Below are 17,632 nucleotides of genomic sequence, written 5' to 3'. Positions count from 1 at the left end.
TAATTCCTCATCCAAGGAGTATCCGTGTTGCATAATTTCTATGGACTCTGCTACACAAAAAAATGAGAAATACATAGAAAATAAAAAAAATAAAAAATAAAAAAAACATGTTTGCAATCACGTTTTTCATGTATTTCTCATTTTTCACATAGAAGGGTCCATCGAAAGTATGCAACATGGGCACTCTTTGGATAAGGAATTAAATTTTGCATCTAACAAGTGCTCCCATTCAAAATTCCAATAGAAACATAGGGAGATAAGTTGAAAACATAGGGAGATAAGTTGAAAATACGAGTTGAACAAGTAGTTTTTTTCTTTTTTTCTTTTTTTCTTTTTTTACTCTGAAAGTGGTGAATCATCCCCCATGGTTAACATCGTCATCTTGAATCCTCTTGGTTCTTATAAAGTTGATTTTGATTGTACATCTCTATTTAAATGAGGCCCATTTTAGACCTCAAAATTTCTCTAATGGGTCTGTTATGCTCTATTTATTGAGGGTTCTATACCAGGGTTCTTAGAGGGTATTTATCATGAGCAATCATTGTTTTACTTAATCTCGAAAACCTACCAAGGAAGCCTCCCTTGTGGGGATAAAATCAGCCCACAAAACAACAAGGGAATTGGCCACTAAAGTGACAGTGGTAGTGGATCTCATTCTTGCTAGGGATTAGTGTGGCCTAGCACTATGGTGCAAAATCACCATTGTTGGGGAGGAGTTGAGTCCTCGTAATCCAAAGTCTAAGCCTCAATTTCTTTGAATTATCCCTATTGCCTCAAAATCTAGTAGGCTTTGTGAGAGATCTGACAAGGAAAGAGCCAAACTAAGACAGAACAATGAGGTGGATGTCACTATCATCTCAGCGCTCCAATTCCTGCTCTTTAGTGGAATTTCACCACACGAGAGTCTTCCCATATAGATCATCTAACAGTGTTTTAAGTTGATAGAATTAATGTGATACTTTAGGAGGCTTAATCACGGTACTTCTCTCTTGGAACAAGGTGCTAAGGAACAACTACCCACAAATAAACCTATGAAATAGGGCTTGTAGCCTAGGGTTTCAAGATGTAGCTCAACAATGATACATCTAGGCATACAAGCAAAGGAAAAAGGTTTGTTTTACAAGATATAATCAACCAATGGAGTAACAAACCTTCAAATAGCCAAGTCCAAACTTTTGTACCGAACCAGGATTTTACAAGGCTTAAAATTACCAAGGATTGATGATGTCATCCCTAGTGAGACTTTTTACCATGCAATATGCTAGATTTTGATGTTATAAGGTCAAGCAAGGTGAGAGAGTATAAATCAGCGCAATGTTCAAGCCCTAGTTGAATTCATCCTTAACCCTAACCCTAGTGGCTTTCCTCGAAGAGTCAAAAATATAGAAAGAGATGGAAAATATAGAGTTTTGGAGTTTTTTATCATCAAGACCTCCATACGTATTTTTTATTATGATATCTTTGTAATGTTGATATCTTGGTAACAACCACTAGTATTAAGGACATCACAAAGTTAGATCAAATGAAGAACAATGTCAATGTTTGAATGTTGACACATGCATTGTTAAGTAGGCACAGTCTAGGTCATTCTGGAGCACTAACAAAGGCTAGATTTGCTAAAAGATCAAGCACAAATGTACAACAATAGACCAAACAAAAGAACCAAATAGCCAAGGTGGGCACATCCATAATTTCAAATACATTTGACCTCATAATTTGTGGTTGTTGTAAGCAATCCAAGTAGACTATGCCTGATGAACAAGAATAGAAAGTTAGTTGGTTACACAAAATTCAAGCCCCATTCAGAAGCAAAGCATATTGATTTGTCACATTAAAATTTGAAATTCGGAGTGTCTGTATATATACGTATGCTTGAGCAATGTTATGTTGGTTGGCCGCCCTGTCACAGAGGCCTCAAGCCGACCTTCGTTGTGAAGGAAGAAAATCCTCTAAAGTGGGTCGACCTACCTATGTTGTTGAAAGGATTTTGGGGTTAGCATGGCGTGTGAAGATCGTTTTATGGACTAACCCCATTGGACGAGGAGACTCACTAATAAGGGTGGGAAGTACACTTTGAAACCCACCTTTGGGTTCCTTATTCCCACTCTTTCGAGCTGGTTGTTGTTTGAAAAATCCCCTTTAAATGAGGGTATGGAAGTATCAAGGATCTCATGCCCATTTTGGAGATGATTTGGGTGAAGTTGATCGATTGTCTCACATTTAAAAGGTCCTTTTAAAGCTGGGAAGTCCGCTTTGGGACTCCTCTGCACTATAAGGAATGCCCCATTTGAAGAAGGATTGCTTGACCATCAAGGCAGCCCATCTTGGTTGATGTTTTGGGCATTAGTGGGCTTGTGCACCCACTTTCGAAGGAGCTTGGGAACTGGTGGATGACAAATTTGGAGGCTTCTATAAGAAGTTATGATGTTAAAGGGCCCTTAGAGTTTGGATGCTACACCAACACCCCTTATTTGGCATTCATTTCTGGAAAAGGGCCATCTTCCGAGGGCTTATATCTGTAGATTTTGTACATGTGGTTTTAGAAGCCCAAATTTGTATTATTTTGGATTAGTTAATTTGTAGAGAGGAGCTTTTGCCCCTCCTTAAAGCTAGTTTAAGGGATTTTAACTTTAAAAATTATTGAGGGGAGTTGAACACCTCCTCTATAAATAGAAATGCATTTCTTCTCATTTTCTTGTGGAATTTTGGGATAGAAATCCAATAGCAATCTGAAATTTCTGTGATTTTTCCTAGTAAATTTTTGTCTATGGATATTTCAAGTGAGACTAATTGTCTTGGAGAAAAAGCATTTTGAATGGAGAAGCTTTATGTGGATTGACAAAGTGATGCTTGCATGAATAGCGTTATTTTATTGTGAGTGGTGTCTTTCATTTTGCTACAGTTGTTGGATTAGTTTTGCCATGTGCCAAATTAAAAATTGCAATCTCTTTTATGAACCCTATTTTCTCCATAGACAAAGTTTGTAGTTTAGTAATCATCAAGGGAACTAGATTGTCTTCCTTGACCTTATGTCTCTTTGTTTGGAAAATCACTGAGTTATATCAGGATTTGTTTGGAAAATCACTGAGTTATATCAGGAACTTATCCTTCTCTTTTCCCTCTCCATCCAAGTTCTTCAGCAATTTACACACTCCTTGTATAACTCCATATGTCCAGAATTTCATTTATTAGTCAAGGCACTCCAAAGCCTATCTAGAACCGTCAGTTCATTGACATCACTATTTCATTCCACCTGCATCCATACTTTACTGAAGATCATTCTGGGGTGTTTATATAGCAGGGTCTTTAGAGAGTATTTATCCTAAGCAATACTTCAGTTAATTAAACTCTAAAACCTGCAGGGAAAGCCTTTTTTGTGGAAATGACATCGGCCCCAAAAACAGCAGGGGAATCGCTACAGAGGTAACAATGGTGGTGGATCCCCTTGATGCCAGGGACCTAGTGTGGCTTAGCACTATGGCACTAGATTTTGCAATAACATGAACAGATTATGGGGATTTGGCAATAATCTATCTGTTCACAGTCCATATCAATGATATATCATTCTTGAATCTTAATAGACTTTTCCGTTGATTGGTAGCAAAACAGAAAATCAGTTTTAGAAAAATAATTAAAAAACTCTGTTCAAAATGTAATATTTATATATAATATGCTCAATCATTCTCCAATCTGTGCAATAGAGATCTATTGCATCTATGCAAATTTGTTGCAATATTTGCAACAGCCAGAGACCTTTTGTGCACAGTATCTTGTAGGTTTCAATTCTCTCTACTTAATTGTAAACATTTCCACAGATTTGTTCATTCAAAAGATCAATTTCATACATGGTGCAAACATGAGTATATTTGTCCAACCACTTGTCTCACACACATGCAAAATATGGGACCATTTCATTACTATAGTGTTAGTGGGGTATATAGATGAGTGCTTGATGACCCATAAAGTTATGTTAGCACATCCCTTCATGATCCGCACAAAGTACATGGGATCTATTTGAGACAAAACTGTACAATAGTGCTACAGGAATGCACAAAGAAGAACCTTAAAGCTTTAAGAGCTTACAGTAGAAGAATATGCCCAAAAGATTTACTTCTGTACAATGCATTTCATGAAGCAGGTTTTATCAATGAATTTTTCAAGTGTTTACCATCAGCTCATATCCGACCGAGTCATCACATTACAATGTCATCACCAATGCAATTGTGACCCACAATGGGAATCAAAGTCCCTTGTCGACTAGGGATCTGTTTAGGAATCTGTTTGGGCAGTCTCCAAATCTAGAACCATCAGTTCATTGACCTCACTATTTCATTCCACCTGCAGCCATACTTTATTAAAGATCATTCTGGGGTGTTTATATAGCAGGGTCCTTGGAGAGTATTTATCCTAAGCAATGCTTCAGTTATTTAAACTCTAGAACCTTCTGGGAAGCCTTCCTTGTGGAAATAACATCGGCCCAGGGGAATTCGCTATTGATGTGACAATGGTGGTGGATCCCATTGTTGCCAGGGATCTAGTGTGGCCTAGCACTAGGGCACTAGATTTTGTGATAACATGGACAGAAGCAACTTGCAGACCAATCAATCAATTTAGATTATGTGGATTTTGAATCCTTGGCTTCTTCAATGTGCACTTTACATAGAATTCTACCATGGTAATTTGACAGCAGTAATAGAGGAATCTATGGAACCAAAAGGAGCAAAAGCATATATGTTAGCTCTCCTCGCTAACGTAAAAGTGAAATCTGTATGTTCACAGTCCATCTCAATGATATACCATTCTTGAATCTTAATAGACTTTTCTGTTGATTGGTACCTGAACAGTTCTGTTTTAGAAAAAAAATGAAAAACTTTATCAGTGCAAAATGCAGCATTTATATAGAATTGGTTCAATCTTTTTCCAAACTGTGCAATACAGATCTATTGCATCTATGCAAGTTTATTGCAATATTTGCAAACAGCCGGAGAACTTTTATGCACAGTATCTTAGGTTTCAATTCTCTCTGCTTAATTGTAAACATTTTAACGGATGTGTTCATTCAAAAGATTAGTTTCATACATGGTGCAAACATGAGTATACTTGTCAACCACTTGTCTAACTCACATGCAAAATATGGAATCATTTCATTACACTAATGTTAGTGGGGTATACAGATGAGCGTTTGATGATTCATAAAGTTATGTTAGCTTATCCCTTCATCCGTGCAAAGTACATGGGCTCTATTTCAGACAAAACTGTGCAATAGTGCTACAGGTATGGACCAAGAATAATCTTAAAGCTTTAAGAGCTTACAGTAGAAGACATGAGCCCGATAGATTTACTTCTGTACAATGCATTTAATGAAGCAGGCTTTATCAATGAAGTTTTCAAGTTTTTAGTATTTACCATCAGCTCATATCCCAACAGGTCATCACATTACAATGTAAAACACCAACGCAAATTGTAACCCGTAATGGGAATCAAAGTCCCAAGTCAACTAGGGATCTCTTTTTCCCACAGTTCCCACTTTTTAGGGAAAAAGCATTTATCACCCCAAAAAACAGAATTGTAACAGCAAAGAATATCTAATTCCTAGTTGTTTATAACACAAGCCAACGAACCAAATGCACCAAGCTTAAAATTCTTTAATAAAAGAAATAGGCTGTATACCAAAGACTTGCTGAAGCCTGAATCACAATGAATGGAATGAAGCTCTGAATTCAAAACTGAACACAAAAGTGAACTCAACCATGTAGCTCTTCTTAGTTATTATTGACCCTTAACCAGTCATATATTGTACAAGGAAAGAAAATACATATCCTCCTTTTGATGGGCCCAAGTTTGTACTTATTCCCATGTAACCCGACTAAACCGTGGCATTGAACCCCAGTGTACTGCCAGCACTGTAGTAAACCAGAAATTCAAATGCAGTAAATATTCTATCAATCCTAACAGATTTTTCTTACCAAGATTGATATGTTATACATTCTCTGATTGTAGCAAGCAATATTCTTCATAGGGCTCAAACAGACATACCCCAATCAATAATGACTTCATGTTTTGCTAATAGCATATTTTTATAATTTATCTGTATTACCTGAATATGCATTCTATAAACAGGTAAAATAATAATCCATGAATCAACTGTTCAAGATGGAAGATAAAATAGTGACTTTCCTTCACTTTTATTTCTTTTATTGCCACTTTTCTGCAATGGCAGAAATTCTTTCAAAGCAGTCAATATTTGTGTTGCTACCCAAGTTCCTCTAGCAGTATATTCGATTTCCTGATGAATAGGCTTCAATTCCATACTGATCTACTGAGCAACTGACAAATCTCAGGATTGCAACAAGCATCAGATCTGTCTGTCAATGGTCTTGCTATCCAGTGCATCCTGCTCGGAAAACAATGAACAGTAGAGACATAATGAGAGTAGCCTTGAGAGTACAGTGTCCAAATCTCCCCCCCTCCACTTCTCTGCTAAAATGTATCGTCAATGTGTTGTAACCACAACGAGTAGTCCGAAGAAATTACTACACCCAATATTGAGAAAAGAAAAAGCATGTAGCTAGACTAGCATAGTGGATGGGAAATTGTCTAGTGCCATATAAAAGGTGAGGCAAACAGTCCATTGGTATCCAGCAGTAGATTAGCAGAGAAATACTGCCCTTCTGGAGATATTCTGCAGATTGAGGATCCAAAATCCAGGTTAAGAACATCTTTTTAGAAGTCATCCATAGCATTCGGAAGAACAAGGTAATCAGTACAAAACTGGAATTAGCCATTGAACACTTCAGGCAAGTAATATTTGGATCAAGTTGCAAATCCCAAATCATCAAATTGTTATCTCGGCATGATCCATTGTACTTGTGGAATCCCCATAGCTCTCTGTGCTCCAAGAAGCTGCATCTGAACCACTTAAAAGAGATACGGCATCACTGTATGTGAAATAAGTGTACTCCCTAGGACCTGGATTTGAGTCCCAATCTGTTGTAGCCAAAGGAGCTCTCTCATAATTGAAACCATAAGCATCTCCATCGAATGTATCACTAACATATACATCCCTTGAATCATCATTTGAATTCCAAAAGAAATCGGAATGGATTTCATCCAATCTAGCAGTTGATGAGTTCAATGAAGAGATAACATTCCTGTCAAAACTGCCATTGTGTCCATTTGATGCAAATGACTGCCAAGAATCATATTTATGATAATTTATTGGTGCTACTATGCATGATTGAGCAATCTCATTATTCTGCACATTTGGCGGCCGTGGGGAAGACCTGAAACAATACTGCCCGTTAGGAACAAGCTTGTTTTCAGCATTACTTAACTATAAGTAAGCACAACCAATGTAAGATAATCGATAAAGAAAGCAATTTAAGTTTTAACATTTGCATTCACCTTGAGTACAAAAGAATGTAAGCACTTTCTGACATTACCGTATGAAGGTGTACAGGTTGTACCTGTTGATCAAAGCAGGAATCCATTATCAATCTGGAAGGAGGTTAAATTGAAATAAACTGATAAACCTGTGAATGAAATACTCATTCCTTCTAGACAAATCTTTTGAACTCGGTGTCACATGAAAAACTAAAATACATACCAATTTAAAAGTTTTCTGACATGAGAAATTACAACTCAAGGTTTTTGAAATCATAATGTTGCATACAGTAGAAATTTATCATAAACAGTGGAGTGCTAAAATGCTCAAATTGAAGCAACAGTACCTAACAGACCATTATTTCCAGTGTTTCAGCTTTTGAAAACAGAATGTTCATCACATTTAGAAAATCAAAACTGGATACCTTTTAAAAACTTAAATAAGTGAATACTAACTTGGCTAATGATCTAAGATAGACTAACCTCAGCATCATCAATCTTGTACCAGGCCCCGTGCATATCCTTCACATAACAAACATAATGCCCAAAAAAGGAAGCATTCAGCATATCTACATGAACTACTACAGCATAGAGCATGTATAGAGGTGGTGCATCACCAGTTCCGCTCATATAGGGTGATATATCCAAGACTTCTGGGAAAGGAACATGTTTGTTGAGTTTACCAAACTTTCCATTCTGCAAGAACCATAACAAGCTTGCATGAAATTCTGAATGAACACAAATGAAGAAAATCCATTTCTGAAAGTTAAGTTGGACAAAAGAATTACTACCTTAAATCTCTTCAAGGCAATTGTAAGAATGTTGGGAGCTTCATGTATAGCCAATTTTTTTTTAGCTTTCACATAGAATTTGCACCTGCGCATCATAACATGATAAGGAAGAATCCTATCAATAAATAGAAATATTCAGGAAACATAAATTGATCTTCAACACAGAAGGCATCTAGTGCATTAACCTAAAATGTATTGCATCTACATGATGGTTTCAGGATTATTTTAAGATTTTTACAAGAAATTATCCATCCTGGGAACTTGTATGCTCAATTTATATACTTGGATCCATCCCAATTTTATTAAATCCTCTCTTCTGCTAGATAAGGATTTTTTTTAATTACAAAAATATTATATAGATATCCACCCAATTATACCTGTAGTAGATATTTCATATGAGAGAATTAATTTGCCTAGAGTGTTATCGACTGCTTCCAACAAATTTGTTTCTCATGGATGTATGGGAGAATAGGTACTCCCCCCTACAAGTATGGCAGAGAGGAACTTTTGCAAGGTCAAAATCTAGAAACTGAAGTTTTATAAAGAGACCTGACTTGTCCCAGAATCAAGGGCCATCCTTCAAGACATATTTTTTATCATATGTGATTTTGAAGAATGTTACTATTACCACAAAATCTAGGAGGCCTAGTGCAAATCTACACTAGGCAACCTAGGTCTTATGGAAACAAAGAAATAAGCCACCAACCTCAGTGGCCTCTCTAGCTATTTAGTGGTGGATGTTATCCCCACAAGGGAGGCTTCCCTAAAGAAATCATCCAAGAAAGATCTTTAACAAAGTAGGGCCCAAGGGTCTTGTAAGTTTTAATGGCTATGGGGGAAGGTACTCACAAGGCCTTGATGGTCATAATAAGAGATACAAGCAATCAAGCACACTTTCCACCAACCCCAATGGACTAGAAGAGGGCTGTTATAAATTAAGGTTTTTATGATATGCAAGTCAACAAATGGAAAAGCATATAACAGCAAAGAAATAGCCTCTCAGAAATAGATTCAATAGAGTATCGAAGGCTATCAAGGGGTAAATCAGGGGAAATGAAACTTTTGTGGTTTTTAATGGGTTGGCATGCATAAAACAGCAATAGAAGCCTAGACGTCAATCCTAATATGGGAAAAAAATGCAATTAATGTGAGATTCTACCTTTTTAACCCATTAAATGCAATTTTTATCAATAGAATAATGACAGATGCAAAATTACCATAACATGCAAATTAAAACCAAACCATAACCCTAAATATGAAGAAATTAGGAAAAGACATAGAAATTTAAGATGATCACCACAACTAGACTAGTGCCTTCCTTCAATTGGGCAATGGAGTTAATTAGGTGAAGGTCTATGATACAGGGCCATGGATGAAGAGGGTGGAAAATTAAATTTATTCTCTTTGAAACCCTAGCAACTTCTATATATGGGAGATTAAGGTCAAAGGATGCATGAACAAATTTTCTTTGATGGATTCTTGCAAGACATTTTACATACCATAAAGAATAAAGACTTCAAGAAATATGTTGCACAATTTAATATGGCACAATAACAACCATAATTTTAGAAATATATCATGCAAAATGGAAGAAAATTAGCAATAAAGTTACACAATTCCAACAAGAATCACTTCATCAATCTCCAACAAGTCTCTCCATGCAAAATTCTCCCTCCCAAGACAGTTCGCTCCATTAAATTTCCATTGTATCCACGAGAAAAGTACAATAGAACTAGTGTGCACTCCTTTTAGAAAGAAGACTGAGTGAAATGAGATGATGTTAAAGGCATGTGACTTCCCTCTATTTATATGAGGACAACCAAGTCACTTTTCATAGATTTACAACAAAATCCCTAAAATTTTGCTTGGAGCATTCAACTAGGCCTAAAGGTCAAAAGCCGACCTTGGGATAGCTTTAAAATATAAGAAATATATCAAAATATCCCACACATGGGAATAAATGATTACTAGTGTGACATCACCCTCCTAGAATTAACAATCTCCATCAAGCAAATGACAAAGTGGGTCCATGAATGCTCCTCACTCCAAGGTACATCATCAAAATGCATGGGTAAATCTCCAAGTAACATTTCCTTCACTATTATGTCATCATCAAGGAGGCCCACGTCACCCTTCTAGGGCATGTAGGGATCACATGGAAACATCAAGGGCAAGCGTTGGCATCTAGGCATGGTGTGCTAGCCCTCCCAAATCATCTCAGTGTTCTCCATCACCCTCTAGGCTTTCCAACAAGGCAATGTCCATCAAACAGGGTCAAAGCCAACCTAGGGGTGTCCTAGGTGCATTTGGGCATGTTGCCTCAAAATCTAGTAGGCCTTGTGAGAAGCCTCACAAGGCAAGGGCTAGACCTCCTGCACTTTGGTGGAATTTCACCACACATGAGGCTTCCCACTGTTCCTAGTATATATCACCTAAAGGTATTGTAAATCAATTGGATCAAAGGTGATGTAGGAGAGTCTTGATCAAGGTCCTTCTCACTTGGATTAGGGCACAATTCTTTGTATAAAGGGACAATGTACCAATGAAGAAGCCTAGAAAACAAACAATGTACCAATAAAGAAGCCTAGAAAACAACACTTGATGCCTAGGGTTTCAAGATATGATTCAACAATAGTACATCTAGGCATACAAGCACAAGGAAAAAGGTTTGCTTGAATTTTATGATCAACAATATGGAAAGACAAACCTTCAACAAGCCCCAAGTTGAAGCCCATTTGCTAAAATAGGGTTTTCAAGGGGCCTAAATTACCTATAGTTGATGATGTCATCCCTGATTAGGCAACTTCCATTAAAGAAGATGCTATTTTTTGAGTTAACAAGGTCAAACAAGGTGGAAATAAACCAAACCAACTCCAACATTGACTTGGGGCAAACCTTAGTTGAATTCAACTCTTGCCCTAGCCTTAGTGGCTTGCCATGAAGCACTAAAAAGATGGGGGGGGGGGGGGGGGGGGGAAGATGAAACTTTCAAGGTTGTGATCATCAAGAATGACCCCAGCTCCTTTTCCCTACTTGATTGATGGAGTCTTAGCAGGTTTTCTAGGGAGTTCAAGGATAAGAGATTCAACATGCAATAATTTCAGATAAACATATGCACTTAAACAAGGAATAATAGAAACCTAGCAATATTCCATTATATGCAAAAATCATAAAAGATATTCAACAAAAAAATCTCAATTTATCCAAGAACATGCCTTCTTTCAATCTCAAAATGATGTCTCCACAACAAATATTAGTCTTGAATAGCCAAAATCCACATAAGATCACATCTCCACAATTAGCGAAATACAACAAATCAAGTCAAGTCTCTTCTAATGAGGTCGAAATTCCCAAATGAGAAGATGAACAAATGAAAGAGGTGATCCTTTTGTTATATGATGTCTATCAACTTCAATAATCTACTAAAAGCCCCTAAAACAAGTTTGGTATTAAGTAGACATGAACTAAAATTGGATTACAAGCCAACCCACTAGTTCAACAACAAAATATGTCAACAAAAGCCCACAGATGTGAGACATAAGCCTCTAAAAAGGATGACATCATGCCCTTTTAGGGCTCAAAATGCTCCAAAAATGCACTGGAAGGGCTACAAGGATCTCCAAGCATCATGATCAATCTCGATTTAAGGGAAGGTCCTCAAATCAAGCTTCAAAGCATCTCCATGTTTCCAAAAACCAATTGTGCGTGCCCTACATCATGTCTATGGGTACCAAGTAGACAACGTAGTGTGCTCTCTCTCTAGCATTGGGGTTCCATCAGGTGCAACGAGCCCTCCTCAATCATCGTAGGTGATAATCATCCTCATCTGGGCTCTGAATCAGGGCATTCCCATCAAGTAGTGTCAAGCCCAACCTACGAGTGCGTTGGGTCCCACTGGTACATCATCAAGAATCCTCCATGCTAAGCAAGAGAAGCTCAATGTTTTGGCATCTAAGAGTACTCTGGGGTGTCCATCAACTACTAAGATCATCTAATTGCCCAACTTTATTTTGAATAAGGGCAAATTTGCATCTGCAAGATCATCAAGCTCTCTCAAAGTATGAGTATGGCCTAGCCATCATGTGGAGTATAAGTGGAACAAGGTGCCCTTAAGACTTCAACGGCTCTGGACCATTTGGAAAAACCATCCCAAACTAAACTGAAAACAACCATTCATTAGAGACTAAAACAATGGATGCATCTAAATGGACTCTACTTAAGTGTTAAGGGCATAATACTTCAAACCAGGATCACTTTCAAATATCTAACTAGACCAAATCTCATACATGTATTCCCTACCTTTGTAGGGGTGGCTAAGTATTCAAACGTATTAGGTGCTTCCAACCGCCAAACGGAGGAGGAATTTCCAAGGTTAGTGAGAATAGGTGGCAATGAAGGGGAAGGACTTCATGGCTAAGTACCATGGTCAAGGGGCCAATTAATGAGAGTCAACATCCCAAGTGTATAGATGTAATAGAGGGAGCATTCATGGATGCATAAGTTACCCCTCTCGGCTTGCTTTTTCCACACCTTTGGTGCGCCTTTTACTTCTTTTTTACAATGCTTTATAAATGGTGCATAGCTCAAGGATCAAAGCTTGCTCTTTATGATCTAGCATTTGTTTTGCCCCCAAGATGAGACAATTTATCGCTCATCAGGGTAGGAACATGCAAGTGTTCCTTTTGATAAGATGGAGTTGTTAAATTTTGCTAGCTCAGACTAGTGATTCTACATAGGCTTAGTGTCGAGCATGCAAAAGATGTCTGACAAAACTTCCTAGTAAAATTACTTTTAATTTTTCCTAAGCACATTAATTAATTAATGTTAAAGATCTTGAGATCGTGAATTACGAGATCATCGTGAATTACAAGGATAATTTCATTACTCACAAAGTTGACTTCGTGAATGATGAGGTAAATGAAAAATTATAAAAGTAATTTCTTAAGGAAATCTTGGCATGCATTCCAAAGGCATCACGCACTTCAAGGAAGTTGGCACGCATGCCTAAGAGCGAGGAGTGAGGAAAAGGAGAGGAAAAAGGCAGTGCACAGATCAAGGCAGCCAGGCACGCAAACCGATATAGGCAGCGCATGTGAGAGTTGCACAAGGATGTATGCACAAAAATATAGGAGCATACAACAGCACAAAGATCAAGACACCAATGGCACACAGATCGAGGCAATAGTTTGGCATGAATATCTAGACACTGTTGGCATGCACATCAAGGCAGTGAATCGTTGCTTGGCACACAAATCTAGACATATATGTTTGGCTTGATTTCCAAGGCGCTGGGATAGGTTTTGTAAATGTAATAAAAATTTTATTTTCCTCTACAAGCTGAAATTTAAAAAAAAACGTGAATGATAGTTTTCTCAAGTCGGGTTTCCAGGGTAAACTGCTATTTCAAAATTTCATGTGCTTGATTTTTGTTTTCATTATGTAGATTTGTTAGAAGGTCTATAATATTTCCTATGCATGAATTCATATTTGAGTTTACTGCAAAACTAAAATTCTGGGTATAAAAAGTTATTAGCACATTAAATTGTTTTGTTAGGTTTAAGAAAAGCTAACAAGAGCATCAAGTGCTCAAGAACCAGGTAATGGTTAATGAGGGGGGTATAGCTCATGCTAGACTTTTGCCAATATGTTCACTTATATCCTGGCCATCATTTACATTTTAACTTTATTTTTCTTTCATTGTGGCCATCTTATGCTTGTTCATTCTTTTAGCTACATCAAACTCCGAAAAAAAGCTTTCTATCCCCACTCAAAGATACGGATATGTGAGTGTCAATTCTAATGAACCAATGACAATCAACCTGAAGGATGGAGCTGATGTGATATGGAAAATGTTAAATTTGGAACAAGTAATGGACACACTACTTCAATGCAAGTTCTCCAATTACTGCCCCTCATATGACCATAAGGCATTTGAGCAGGTCCCACTGGACTAGGGTCAAAGATTAACCCACGTGGTAAGGTGAGAGAACAAATTTACAATCAAGATTGGTCAATCATCCAAATCACCCTTTTATCCATGTTAAAATTCCCAAAACAATAAGTAAAAGCACTCTATTGCAAAATGGTCAAGTGTGTGTTGAGTAGTAGCCCACCCTCATCTAAGAGGAGTGACAGGTGGTGAGAGGTGCATGACCAGTGCAAATGGCGACAAAACTAGCTTATCATCATCAATGAGCAAATGTGTAGGGTTTTTCGGTTAGTTGGCTATCAAAGATAGGAGAAACAATTTTCTCCTATGGAATTATTCATTATGGTGGGAAACAAGGCACATCATTAAACAATCAACACCCTAGCTTCCTGGCTCAGCGTTTCAACATCTTGAGGTATAGCAAGAGGCATACAACCATGTGGAGGTTCCTCAAAGCCTAATGTTCATCTTAAGAGGGCAACATTCGAGCTAAAAGGTCATATATACTCTTAAGACTAGGCAAGGAAATCTCTAAATGGTGCTAGAGAGGTGCCAAGCTATCGCTCAAGGGATCTTTGTTACATGTGTAATTAGCCACTTGAAACATACCCTCGAGATCAAGTGAGATCAACATCGCTAGGTACGAAAACCATTAAAGCATGATAGTGGACCATGTTTAATGTTGGGGGGGGGGCAAAAATAGTTCACACAAACTTTGTTAATGTCATTCTAGCTCAGGATTTGTACGCAAGTTACCACACTTGTGTTAGAGATTACTATGCCTTTAGCCCTAATAGGTGCTTCCATGTTAAATTTTAAATATTGTTGCAATTATTGGTTATTATTCACCTATCTAATTAGATTATTTGTCTTCTGCAATTAACTCGTGGCAAACACTGAATAAAACACAACCGCAATTTCCTGAAAAATAAATAACCACAGGGAACTGAGAAAATTATGCACACACACACAAATAATGGACACCAATATTTTTGGACAAATGTCCCTGGAAAAGCCACAGCGTGGGGAAAGTTGATTCTGCAGATGAGTTATTTTATTATACTTTAGCAAATTTGTGATGGAGATAATTACAAAATTGTTTGTCATAATTTAGCAAACCTTCGGAAATTATTCTGATCACTTCTGCAATTCACTCTGACCTCTTGGAAGAAACTCGGCTCCTCAAATCAAATTTGGCCTCCCTCTCGCTATTCGATCTGACTCATGTGCGGCCTGGCAGATAAGCTCAAACCTCCTAACAACTCGCACTCGCTGAGAAATTAAACTCGACCTCCACTAGAAATTCCGACTTCAACAGGAAAATCGATCTTCCTGTGAAAATCGATCTTGCAAGTTTCTCTTAGCCTCATCACTTCTTCCTCTCTAAGCAATTCACACTGCCTACTAGGGTAATTCACACCACTACCTGGAGCAACTCGCACCACTGGAAAATCGACCTTCTTCTACAAAAAAACCGATCTCCTTGTCTCCTTGGAAATCGCTATGAGGAATCTCTCTGGTAATCTCATCTCCAACCACTGTTGATCTCTCTCTGTTGATGCCCCTTCACTGCCTCTGCACCCTTGCTATCACTATAATTATGTGTCTCGATGTGTTCCCCAAATGCCCTTCAATTTCCTCTTATAATCTCTCGTTGAGTAAGACATGATCTAATCACAATCGATGGATAAGATCATCTTGACCATTTTTCATGACTTTTCAGGAAGTCTCTAGAGGAAAATCGATTTACTCAAATTAATACTGATTAATTAAGTTATTTCCCCACATTAAACGTAGGAAAATTAATTAAGTACTTAATTAAATCTAATCAAGGCCTTTTCTCACAAAAACTTTTCTATGTATTGGAGAAAATGTGTTCCTTAGCCTCATAGACACAATCTGAGACTAGAACACCTGTTCAAGCTACACAAACTAACATGCTAGCCCCCAAGGGGAAGGACATTTCACAAGTAGACCCATCAATCCATAGGAAGAAGTGATAAAGGTGGTGATGGTATGGAAAAGACTTCAATGAAGATGGCCATAACCATGATACCGACTGAAGGAAGTCAACATCTCTAATTGTTATAACGAGAAGAGGGAGCAATCGTGGAGGTAAGAGTTACCCCTTTCCTCAACCTACTTTTTCCACCCCCTCAGTGCGTCTTTTACTTTAATGATTTATCTTTGCATAACTTACACAACCCATCTTGCTTTATGCCTTTCCAATAACCCTTAATGATGTAGCAATTTATCACTTATCAAGGTTGGGACATTCATGAGTTCCTTTATTTACATAGAGCATGAAATACCAAGGAACTGGGTGATGGTTGACGAGGGGGTAGAGCTCATGCTAGGGTTTTGTCCACATGCTTACTACGTCTCGACCATATTTTGCAATTTCCATTATTTTTTATTTGAGGATTCCTATGTTTTTATCTTTCTTTCAATTGAATCAAACTCTTAGGGAAAATATTCGAGCCCCAACTCAAAGATGAGGACAAAGTGTAGAAAATCCTTGAAAATATGCGACTACTCTAATGAACAATCTGAAAGCTAGGTTCTTTTCATTAGGACACAAATTTTCTCTACTTATTTGCAACGGAATAGGAACAGAAATAAACAGTCACACAATATCAAAAACACAATTTTTCTAGGGAACCCAACTAGGAAAACCCTCTGCTTGTTTGAGAATTTTATTGATAGAAAAATGAGCAATAGATCTCTTACAATACAACTTTGTTTCATTGAAAACCAATCCGGTTTTCTTTGCTTTTCCTAAGCTTGAAACACTTGCAAGACCCCTAATCTGCTTCCCTTATCCTTTGCACACTCTTTGAGCCCTATTTCCTAATGCATCCCTCCTCAATCCATGCGCACAGGTTGCTCCTATTAACTAGGAATTACCTCCTAATTCCTAACGCAAATTCCCAAGGGAAAATAACCTCTACCAATCTGTGCACAAGCTTGTCGTGCACACTCTTCCTCTCACAAGCTCTCACACACACACAAAATTGTGATCTCTATTTCCTTGTCTCACCAACTTGTGCTCACAAAACAATGAATACAATTGTGCCTTCCAGTCGTCTTATAAGCAATTCAAATGAGCTAAATCTAGGAAGTTGTATTTTTGGAAAGTCGAATTGATGATTGATTTGTTAACTACGTTTGACTAACTCATTTAACACGCCCTGCCTCAAATAGACGCTAAAGCTCACTTGCTTGTCCTTTTCCAAAATTAACTTGCACTAGAAGATAACAAACTAAACCTTCCACTTTTGCACATTAGTATAATTGCTTCATGAACTATCCTAATTTATAGGAATTTGTCCTAAATTTTAGGAACTCATTCTAAATTTTAGGAACTCGTGCATGCTAAGGAAAATTGCTTCTTAGTCTCTTTGACTAAGGCACAAGTCAAAGAAGGACCTTTCTTGCTACTATTTTCGATGTAAAGGGTGCCAATCCCAATGACAAATGACAATCAACCCAAAGTATGGATGTGGATAATAGGGGAAACACGGAATGT

The 17,632-nt window shown here is 37.6% G+C and overlaps 1 protein-coding gene across 5 annotated transcripts in view; it reads right to left on the bottom strand.

The window, feature by feature from the left end:
- Window positions 1–5,739: 5,739 nt before the first annotated feature.
- Window positions 5,740–17,632, bottom strand: part of LOC149160585 (ubiquitin carboxyl-terminal hydrolase 17-like) — a 131,249-nt gene continuing 119,356 nt past the window's right edge. For 4 of the 5 annotated variants that reach the window (XM_089436736.1, XM_089436737.1, XM_089436738.1 and 1 more), the window contains 4 exons: window positions 8,175–8,259; window positions 7,867–8,079; window positions 7,405–7,466; window positions 5,740–7,283 (listed from right to left, as the gene is read on the bottom strand). In XM_089436736.1, the coding sequence (XP_089292862.1) occupies window positions 6,836–7,283; window positions 7,405–7,466; window positions 7,867–8,079; window positions 8,175–8,259 (808 nt within the window). In that variant the 3' untranslated portion in view covers window positions 5,740–6,835. Of the gene's footprint in view, window positions 7,284–7,404; window positions 7,467–7,866; window positions 8,080–8,174; window positions 8,260–17,632 lie in introns of those variants that run through there. The other variant, XR_016261801.1, reaches the window with a different exon arrangement.

The sequence above is a fragment of the Pinus tabuliformis genome, chromosome 5_2 (assembly GCF_031772625.1).
Source record: "Pinus tabuliformis cultivar Carrire ecotype Pingquan chromosome 5_2, CPIR1, whole genome shotgun sequence".
In the NCBI taxonomy this organism is placed as follows: Eukaryota; Viridiplantae; Streptophyta; class Pinopsida; order Pinales; family Pinaceae; genus Pinus; species Pinus tabuliformis.
The sequence above is the reverse complement of the archived record's forward strand: the minus strand, read 5'-3'. Positions and strand labels throughout refer to the sequence as shown.